General features: G+C 38.8%; 1 protein-coding gene and 1 long non-coding RNA gene across 5 annotated transcripts; both read right to left on the reverse strand.

Annotated features, from left to right (window-relative positions):
* Positions 1 to 4,423: 4,423 nt before the first annotated feature.
* LOC131312289 (uncharacterized) lies at positions 4,424 to 5,481 on the reverse strand. The gene is made up of 2 exons (XR_009195825.1): positions 5,090 to 5,481; positions 4,424 to 5,007 (listed from the first exon to the last, which is right to left on the reverse strand). It is a non-coding gene; the product is annotated as an uncharacterized LOC131312289 (long non-coding RNA).
* A 664-nt stretch (positions 5,482 to 6,145) lies between these two features.
* LOC131312285 (F-box/LRR-repeat protein At5g02910-like) lies at positions 6,146 to 10,017 on the reverse strand. Of its 4 annotated transcripts, none has more exons than XM_058339943.1 (4): positions 9,540 to 10,017; positions 8,970 to 9,452; positions 7,863 to 8,036; positions 6,146 to 6,616 (listed from the first exon to the last, which is right to left on the reverse strand). In XM_058339943.1, exons 1-4 carry the CDS (start codon positions 9,972 to 9,974, stop codon positions 6,314 to 6,316), a joined length of 1,395 nt encoding a protein of 464 aa, XP_058195926.1. In that variant the 5' UTR covers positions 9,975 to 10,017; the 3' UTR covers positions 6,146 to 6,313. The 4 variants fall into 4 exon arrangements, with proteins under 4 accessions (XP_058195926.1, XP_058195925.1, XP_058195928.1 ...); XM_058339945.1 differs by adding an exon at positions 7,409 to 7,471 and having other exon boundaries at positions 6,485 to 6,616; positions 8,970 to 10,017; XM_058339944.1 differs by lacking the exon at positions 6,146 to 6,616 and adding exons at positions 6,628 to 7,265; positions 7,409 to 7,471 and having other exon boundaries at positions 8,970 to 10,017.
* Between the last annotated feature and the right edge of the window lie 562 nt (positions 10,018 to 10,579).

Raw genomic sequence — 10,579 nt, forward strand, 5'->3', positions numbered from 1 at the left:
TGGTGGGGATTTATCTCTTCCCCCACCCAACTGGTCCTTCGGACTAAATGGAGTATCTGGATCTTCTTCCATCGTACTAGGGAACTGGTTCGATTCCCACAGACGGCGCCAATTGTAGGGGGATGAAAACAATTGATGCTTTCTGATCAACTGGATTGCAACGGCTTATTCGTGCCTCTTCACCGAAACCCTAATTCGTCGTCAGAACCCTAATCTGCAAAATAGACAAGGGGTGAGCGCACCTTTGCCTCTCGTGGCAAAGGCCCTCCGATGCCTTTATTAGTATCACGTACTAGCAATAAAACCCTAATTATCAGTAGGAAAGCAGTGAGAATGCAATGTATTGTGTACCTTTTGCCTCTAGGTTTACCTCATATTTATAGATTTTCGTATGCTTGTTACCCAAGCATTCCTGTTGCCATAGGATTCCTAACTCGTATAGGAAACCCAAGATATCAAGGAGTCTCGTTTCCTTTATCAGTTTATGGAAAAGAGTCATTTTAGGATTCTTTTCCATTAAGAGCCGAACATCCCATACTCGTTGGGTATCTTTCTCAGATCCTATATTCTTGGGATTTTATTCCTTTATGGGACATGACTATTCTGGAATCTTCCAGAGTATTCCCTCTGCTCCTATTCTCGATTGGAGCTCCTTCTTTGTTCGGCTGTCTCATGGCCGAACAGACTACCTGGACCAAGGACTTCACATGTTACTTGGTCCAAACGTAATCAGAATGTCTCTTATCTGCCGATCAGATAGTTTACACCAGTGACTTGTCATGTCATTGGCCTTTTATTTAGCCGAACAGATTGCATGGACCAGGGACTTCACATGTCATTGTTCCATATCGCTGTTCTTCATACTGCCCGGAGATAAGTCCAGTCGTATTCACCACGTGCTCCCAAACATCACGTGTTCGGCATCTAAATGTATTTGCTCGGGAATACCTCCCTACAGATCACACTACGCCAAGACTAAACGTTCCAAATGGAAAAAAAGCAACTAGCCAATCAAAACTAAAGAAGATTTTAATTTCATTTTGAATTTAGGCTGTCTATCAAACATGAATTTTGTGGAGGCCAGGATCAACCGCAAGTGTGTGTGTATACACACATTATCCATCAGGTGAGGACGATGTTATTTTTCTAAAATGCGGACGTTTGTTGTGAGCCGTTGGATCTCATCCAACGGCTGTAATAGAAGGGCAAGACATGCGGGTAAAGAAGGGGTGGGTCGGGTAAGATACAACTCACGGGTCACCAGGTGATCTCAAATGGGACAAACAAAACCCCCAATTCCCTCACTTCTCACTCATTGAACAACAGACAAAGAGATCTCAAATGGGCCAAACAAAACTCCCAATTCCCTCACTTCTCACTCGTTGAACAACAGACGAAGAGAGAGAGAGAGAGAGAGAGAGAGAGAGAAGAGCGGAGAAATCGAAGAAGAAGGAGAATCGACGAACGAAGAAATGAATCAAAGACGAACGATTTGTCAACAAGGTCTCTCTCTCTCCCTCTCCCTCTCTCTCGATCTCTCGAACAACTTCCTTCCAGAAACCCTGACCCCCTCGATTTTCGAACTCACAAATTAGGGCTCGATTATGAGAAGAATACGGCTCGATTTGAAAGGATCTATCTGATTAGAGCTTGATTTTGATTCTGGGTTGGATTCTGATTAGAGCTTGATTTTGATTCTGGCTTTAATTTGGGGTTGGATTCGAGTTCATTTTACTATTGATTTTGATTCTGGGTTGAATTCCAGTTCATTTTACTGTTCAATGTCACAAATCGTAGGTTGTGAATCTGTATATTTTTTTGAAAAAATTTCACGTAGGCACCTGACCTTTTACACAAATCACACATAAACACCTGACCTTTCTTAAATTCTATATAAACACCTGAGCTTTCTAAAAACTCATCAATTCAACACATGACCTTTCTTAAATTTCATAACATCTGAACTTTCTAAAAACTCATCAATTCAACACTTGCCGTCACCCCTTCGTCTAAAACCAAACCAAACGGAGAAAAAGTTAAGTGCTCCAATTTTTTATTTGTTTGAACCAATGCGAAGATATTATTTTTTTATTATTTTATCCTAAAGAATCATAATTAATTTTTGACTCTAAGGCTCTCGTTAGTCAGCTCTAAAAAAGTCGTAGAATTAAATATCTCTCAGGGCTAACTAACAAGAGGCTTAGAGTTAAAAATTAATTATAATTTTTTAGGATAAAATGATCAAAGAAATAAGATCTTTGCACCGGTTTAAACGGATTGAAAATTTTAGCACTTAATTTTTTAACCATATTTTTTAAATATATAAACGGTCTATACATGCTTGAAAATTTAATTGCTTAAATTTTCAATCCGTTTAAACCAGTGCGAAGATCTTATTTTTTTTGATCATTTTATCCTAAAGAATCATAATTAATTTTTTATTATAAGGCTCTCGTTAGTTAGCCCTAAGAGATATTTGATTATACGACTTTCTTAGGGCCTTAGAGTCAAAAATTAATTATGATTCTTTAGGATAAAAAGATCAGAAAAATAAGATCTTAGCACTGTTCAAACAAATAAAAAATTGGAGCACTGAATTTTTTTTCCGTTTTGTTTTAAATGGAGGGATGACGACAGGTGTTGAATTGATGAGTTTTTAGAAAGCTCAGGTGTTTATATGAAATTTAAAAAATGTCAGGTGTTGAATTGATGAATTTTTAGAAAGCTCAGGTGTTTATATGAAATTTAAGAAAAGTCAGATGTTTATATGTGATTTGTGTGAAAGGTCAGATGCCTACGTGAAATTTTTCCTATTTTTTTTGTAATATGTGGTACATTAAGCAGAAACTCTAATCCCTTTTTGATCCGTCTGTTCTCGCAAACGCAGTGCAACTTGGCATGATTTATTAGCTTAAGCTACGACATCAGCTTTAGGAGTTTCTGTTGATTCCCCTGATTTCATCTTTCCTTGTATTACCTAATGAAAAAAAAAATTTGGGGCCATATGCCAAGACTTGTACCAGTTTCTTACTACTAGTATTGTCATCGCGGAGTGAAAGATTCACTCTTTCTTGATGGTTTACTTGATATTTTGTAAAATAAGTAGGTCAATATGATTGTTATGAACCGTTTTTCCCAATTCTTCTTTTTTTCAAATTTGAATTGCTGAACATGTTATTGTAGTGTTTGGATAACCTATAAGATGTCCATTTAAGGTGCTTTTTGATCGTTGGGAATACCCAGCTCGTACTCTCTTTGGATTCCTCCAAAATGGGGCATTGTATCCTTGTAAACTGATTTCAATTGTGGCTTTGTATAGCAGTCTATTGGTGTCCACAATTGATAGGGGTCCAGTTCATTCAAACATATATTGGTGTTCTAATTAGGAATTTGCATCATTAAATCTGTTGCCTTGTCAACATTTGCAGGAGTTAGAGCAGTGTAGAGAGGAACTTGAAGCTTTGTTATTAGTTGAAGAAAGAGCCTGAGACAGCAACGAAGGGTTTTACCCGTAGACCATCATCACACTTCCGAGCTTGAACTAGAAGACGACAAAATTGAGTTTTTCACAACCGTCACGAATTTTTTTTTTTGGGTATATGTTCAGTGTTTCTTCTGATCGAGTGTTGTGAATGCTTGACTCAGGAGTTATGAATGCTTGACTCATTGTATTTGTATTTGGAGAGAATCAGATATCAACTATCCATAGAACCATTTTAATTCCGTCATTGTGATTCATGTTTCCACCGTATTCCGTTATGTAATTGATTTTTTTGAGTACTACACTTTTAAATGGATATGAACTTAGAGCATAGGAATTTTGCTGGCTTTTTTTAGGGGGTTCGATGGTTCAACAACCTTAAATTTTCTGCTTCTTTCGGGTGTATTTGAGCTATTACTTTCCAGCAAAACAAGGTTTTGAATTTTGATAATTTTTTGGAAGCAACTTCAGATTTTTCCAAGATTACAGCAGAAGGTAGATTGAGCATAGCTGCAAGATATGAGGTTATTGGAAACATGATTATAAGACAACGAGACCATCAATTCTCAGAGCCATATTTGAAAATAACAGGCTTTTGCAGCTTCATACACAAGCTTTTGCTGCAATTCATATTTGAAAATAACAAGCTTTTGCAGCTCCATTTTTGAAAATTTCTGCTTCTTTGGGGTGTATCAGAGCCGGATTGGAGCTTATAAAACCATTCTATACTCAAAACCATTTCATCAGTTTGGTCTGAGTGGATGTGCACCCATAAGAACTTACCTACTTCAGGTGTTATGTAGCCAAATGAACTATTAAACCAAGCTTGAAAAAGGTGACAGATTTACAACCATGTACACAAAACCTACTGTCTACCTGATGTGTTCGTAACCAAATGCAGTTTTGTAAAACACAACGAACACTAACATATTGAAGTCTCTAAAGATCAAAACTTTCTGAAGAGAGATGTAAATTATGAGGTGTCACATACAAATTCTGTACAAATCACACAATTGCATGGTTAAGTACAATGACCAGAGAGGTCCCAACATTACATGGATGCAAATTATTTTTCTTTCTTTTTTTGGCAGTTAACCAACCAAGAAGGAGCCAGGGCAAGGGGATAGCCTTGGACCAAAGCATTACATAGCCTAATATTGTCACGAGAGGGGGTCATGTTCCTTCAACCACACAAGCATGCTCTCACATGTTCACAGATTAGCCTGGAGATAGCAGCACGGTCAGCACCATCCTTGCTCATTTACAATTTGAAAGGCATCACTCCATTTCAGCTTCTAAATGCATATTCCAGTTCAAGGCACTTTGATGCAACTTTTGATCTTTTCTCTCCCGCCCAGTAGACATAACATCAGCGGAAAAGTAAGATATAGCGTGAAAGGAAAAGGAAAACAAATCAGACGGGATTCAAATTCTTAGTATTTAACCAACTCTTTTCCTATGTTAGGACCCAAAATTGATCACCAGAGACAAAGTTTGGTAGGAAAACAAGTTACAACTTTCTTAAACTTGGAAAAAATATAATTTTTCCAGGAATTAACCTACACACAAACACAAATATGTATAGGTTTATACGTATGTACATGACACACGTATGTATTGTAAATGAAGAAATGGACAGATTCAATCATAAGCCTGCTATAATTTCTCTGTACAAGGAGCAACAAGTTGAACCCCTTCAACAAACATAAGATTTAGGACCAGCGGAAAAAATCAAAAGAAATAGTAAAGAACCCTACTATATAGAGAGCTCCAGATCGATAAATCGAGAGAGATTAAAAAATATATACAGACTCCAAAAAAATTCCCAGATCATTAACAGTCCATTAATTCTACCCAGATCAAACCCTAACTCGAAAAAACTAAAATTCTCAGTTGCCTAACAAACCCCACTAGAAATACTTACAGTCCACACAATTTCTCGAACAAATCCTTACTCAAAAAAAAATAAAATTACACAGATTCGAAGAGAGAGAGAGAGAGAGAGAGAGAGAGAGAGAGAGAGAGCGCTTTTGCGTCTAATCCGATTTCCTCCTTCGTCCATCTGTTCGAGTAACATGAAAAAACCCTAACTTTAATCTCAGCGAGAGAGAGAGAGAGAGAGAGAGAGAGAGAGAGAGATCGTTCGTCTTCGATTCGTTTCTTCGTTCGTCGATTCTCCTCCTTCTTCGATTTCTCCTCTCTTCTCTCTCTCTCTCTTCGTCTGTTGTTCAACGAGTGAGAAGTGAGGGAATTGGGGGTTTTGTTTGGCCCGTTTGAGATCACCTGGTGACCCGCGAGTTGTATTTTACCCGACCCCACACCCCAACCCCCCCCCCCCCCTTTTTACCCGCGTGTCTCACCCTTCTATTACAGCGGCTCACAGCATGTCCGCATTTTAGGAAAATAAGGTCGTCCTCACCTGATGGGTAGTGTGTGTGTGTGTATATATTGGATAAGTAATCAACCGCAAGTATATGAAAAGGATACTAAGAAAAACATAAAAATAATTAGGTGAAAGAAGCAAAATTTTATTGCTTCATGTAACCTTTACTATTTTCTTAGTAAATCCCCTCAAAAAGGAACACCTTAGATTTCATAAACCACCCCCCCCCCCCCCCCCCCCCCCCCCCCCCCCCAAAAAAAAAAAAAAAAAAGAAGGAAAAAGAAAAGAAACACAGCTCAGATATTCTACCTCTGTAGCATAAAATAATTTACCATCATAGTCCGACCCTTTGTCCCTTGATATGAAACAATAACATGAGCATTGGGAGAGGAAAAGAGTACCCTTCACTAGTTCACTGAGATGTTGAAAAATTACTTGAGTTGTCCATTTTACTCACAGAACAATACTACTGCATTGGGAGAGGATCTTGGGAAGCTTAAAAGCTTTTGAGCTGCTTGGGAAAATTCCTTTGGCCAGTTACAACCTCCTGTTTGCGCATCGATGACCATCTTTTGGAGCACCCTCGCATTCTTCAGTAGAAATTGTACGAAAGGCAAGTAGTAGTCAACTTTACACAGTCCAAAACCGATAAGCTTAACCTTTTGGAGACAAAACATCAAACACATGAAAGACTTTTCTGTTGATGTCCAATAGTGCTTTTCGCCAACATTGCAAAGTTCGTCCCAAAAGTCCTGCCAACAAAAATACATCCAGATGACATTCTCCATAAGTTTAAGGCCATCAATGCAGTTTTATGAAAGAACGACTTCTTATACTAATTAAAAGGATTCAAAGTCAGTGGTCAGATACAAAGGTTATTATGAACTATGAAGACATATAAATGATGGGGAAATATTTACGACAGAATATAGCTTCTAAACCCAAGAAATGGCTAATCTATCTCTCCCTACAACCAACAAATTCCAGCATCTACCAAGTACAAGTGACTGTGAAGTGGGCCAGATGGTGGGTCATGTGCCAGGACCGTTCGTATAGGCCAAATTTGGGGAAGGCCCAGGCAGCTCGATGTCCAACGCCCCTAGCAGCCGAGTGGGCCCATGATTGACTTGGGCTGAGCTGGATGTCGGGTCAGGCTGTTAAAGGTGAAGTGTGCTGGAGGGGAAGCCATGTCAGTGCCAAATTGACCAGTTCGGCCACGTGGCACAGAAGCAAGAACTCCAGAAAAGAAAATCTGGCTTTTCTGAAGATTTGGTCCAAGACCAGAGAACAAGTAAACTCATCCAAAGCAGCTTTAAAAACAGAAAGAGAGAACCACAATCAGCCCCAGCAAGGAGAAACAGATCAAATCATGGTTCGGCCACATGGCTCACCACACGCAACCTGCCAGCGTGGCGTTCGGCAATCGTCGTGCATGACATGAAACCATGAAACAGTTATTCATGACATCATAGGAGGCAAAGGCAAGCCACTCTCTATATAAAGTACAGTATCAAACCCTAAAGAGATACGCCGTTCAAACTCACCACTCAAAGTGCCTACTGGTTCACTGGCTGACCAAGCACTAACGCCGGTTCCCTGTCTTGCAGCTAGGTGAGGAAGAAGGAGGTGGTTCCAAAACCGAGCCAGGAGATTGGTTTATACCACCCCACAGAGTGGAATCACCAAGGAAAAGAAATAGAGGTCTACATATCAAGACTTAAACTAAAAAAAAGTGGCCAAGAAGGAACAAATCAGCCAATCGGGCCCACCCTTGCACAATATTAACCAATTGGGTGAGTCTTGACTTGCTGATGTGCCAATTGGGTGAGTCTTGACTTGCTGATGTGTCAATTATTGTCATGCATCAATTCTCAGCCACTTTTTTGGGTTTAATTCGTACTAATAAATTAACTAATGTTTAACAAAGTCACTCTTTACACATCTTGCGAAATCACTCCAAGAGAATACATTAAGGAAATAAATCGGGATAAAACGCACCTCATGACAGTGGTAAGGGGCCGAGGATATGACTAGCGTCTCCAGATTACGTGAACTGTCCAACATGTGTGCTATACCAGGGAGAACTTTTTTCCTGATATCTGTATCGAGTGTTAAGCATTCACACTTCAACAGCGGAGAGTGCAAACCTTTTGCTTCCATTATAGATAGCACCTTGGCCCATCAGAGAGAAAGAAACACAAATGAACGAAAACAAGACAAACAAATAGAATATTCTAGAAGCATGTTCAAAATCTGCCATAAGGTCTTTCGCATATTATGAGACACAGTGTATTTGTAACATCATGTTATTCCCTAACCACATTTCACTTAATGTATTGGAACAACATCTAACAACCAAATTTTGAAGAAGCCAGGTTTGGTTTCTTCGCGCACAAACTGACTAAAGTACTGTTAATATAAGGAAGCATGGGCTTCTTCCATTAGATATTACTATTAAGCACAAAAACTAAGAAAAACATGGACAATGTCATAGCTCTGTAAGATTTTTTTTCTTCCCTTACTCAGATGGCGTGAACTCAAGATCTATTAGTTCGTTAAATAACAGAAAGACTTGCAATTAGTAGAATCAAGCGAATCCTGATCCAAGACAACAACTTGACAACAGACATGAAAAGATCTGCTATCGCTTAACACCTGAAAAAGTAAAAGAACATTCTTCATAACTTCCTCTTTATGTGCACATTGTACAGTAATACCATCCTCACTCAAGAGATATGCACTAACATTGTTGGATTCTTTTGGTGTTCCATGTTTCACCTCCAAAGACCGAGTATGTAGTCCGATAATTTTAATGTTTCTCTTCATGGTAAACTGATTGGGGGATGTGAAGCTATAAGTCCAATTACTATATAAGGCAGAGTTGTGAAGAACTTTCAAGAGCAAATAGAACCATTCTCCACAAATTGATTGAGCACTCAAGTGTCCGAGAACAATTGTGCTTTCCATTATCTCAACAAACAAAGAAAATCTTACAGACAAGATTATTTTTTTGAGGGTTAGGAAATACTTCCATTTCCATATTCAGTTAAGTTATGAAGCACATCTAAGCGAATTGCACAAATAAAGGATTCTAAAGAGACCAACCTGTATAGCCCAACTGCCTAAAGTAATCTTCTTCACATGAACAAGGCTCTGGAGAAGTCCTGCAAACATATCTGTGTGCACCTTGTAATCATCTGAGCAGTAATATCGATACCATATGCGAAAACTGATGTTAGCATCAACCAAAGACGATACATCCCCAAGCCGACAAATTTTACGTCCTAAATCACCCGTAATCTCCAACGAATGAAGATGAGGAGCTGAAATTTCCAACACAGGATGGTGCCCACCGTCGCCATCATCATCATAATCACCATCTCTTAGTATCAGTTTCTTCAAACTTGCATCACTAACATGCACACGATTGAAACCATAACAGTAACACAACTCCAGAATCTCCAACACAGGACTACCCGCTAATATCTTCTGAATCACATCTTCACTCAATTTTGCACGCCCAATTGACAATTTCTTCAGCGAATGCCAACAAACAACTCCTTTGGGCATCACCTTGCACTCAGAAAACTGCAATGCTTTAAACGACGAATTAGTATATAGAAGCTCTGGTACCAAGTAATAATCATCCACATCAAAATCACCCGAGTAATTCACCAAGTCAAGCTGAAGCTCCTCCGCCCCCCTCCCTGCTGCGAATCGAGTCCACAGATTGACATTGGAAGCGTAATCCGGCTCATACGCAAACTGAACCCCCAATTTCGTGACCTTAGAACAGGCGCAGAGAACGAGGGTTCTATCAACAAAGGTAACAAAGTCACTAACGCTTTTGTCAGAAGAATTGGAATCACGGAAAACGAGGGACGTGGAGTAAGTCCAAAGGTATTGCCAGCGTTTGGATAGAATCTGAGATCTGATGGCGTCTTCGATTGGTAAGAAGGAGAGAACGTGACCGAGTACAGAGTCGGGCAATGCGGTGATCAGATCGGCGGCAGGTTTCCTTATCCCGCTGCCACTACTACTATGCCGTTTCGACCGCGGGAATGTGAGGGGAATTTCGCTTTCGGAGTCGCTGTAGGTTGGTGATGACATGATTTTCAAAACATCCTGGTTCAGGGTTTACGGCTCGAGACGGCTCTGAAGGGTTTTGAGGAGGAGGATACTTTTGGACTGCTCAAGTACTCTAGTAAAAAAAATTAGATTAATCACTACACTAAAAAAAAAAAAATTAATAGTACTCTAGTCAAAAAGACGAAAAAGACGTTTTTTTTGCGAAACCTCTGTTGCGGATTTATTAACCAATAATATATACGCAAAATCTCTATTCTAAAAAAATATATACATAATTTGGACAAAAAAAATCTTCTATTCTAAAAAAAATAACTATGAGACAAAATGAGAACTTAAATAAATATACTATGTTTTCTTAACAAAAATTTAAAATTCTCTTATGTTGTCGTATTGTATACTAGATAGTGTTTTGAGAATAGAAAGAGTTAAATTTTACTATTCTTCTAGACAAGTTCTCGTATTTTGTATTAATGTTTAACCAAATCTATTATAACTATTTTGAAAGAAATTATAGAGAGTATGTTGGAGCTAACCTTTTTGAAAATATGTTGTTCATTAGGATGACATGATTGAAATTTTCTATCGTAGTCTTAAATTATATGGAATATTATTCAAGTTAAACGGGG

This window comes from Rhododendron vialii, chromosome 13a, assembly GCF_030253575.1.
Source record: "Rhododendron vialii isolate Sample 1 chromosome 13a, ASM3025357v1".
NCBI lineage: Eukaryota > Viridiplantae > Streptophyta > Magnoliopsida > Ericales > Ericaceae > Rhododendron > Rhododendron vialii.

Coding starts and splice junctions, on each gene's coding strand:
- LOC131312285 (XM_058339942.1), bottom strand. CDS start 9,974: ATGTCATCACCAACCTACAGCGACTCCGAAAGCGAAATTCCCCTCACA. Junction 8,037..8,969: donor TAGGCAGTTGGGCTATACAG/GTTGGTCTCTTT, acceptor TGATGGGCCAAG/GTGCTATCTATAATGGAAGC. Junction 6,617..7,862: donor CCCCTTACCACTGTCATGAG/GTGCGTTTTATC, acceptor TTTTGTTGGCAG/GACTTTTGGGACGAACTTTG.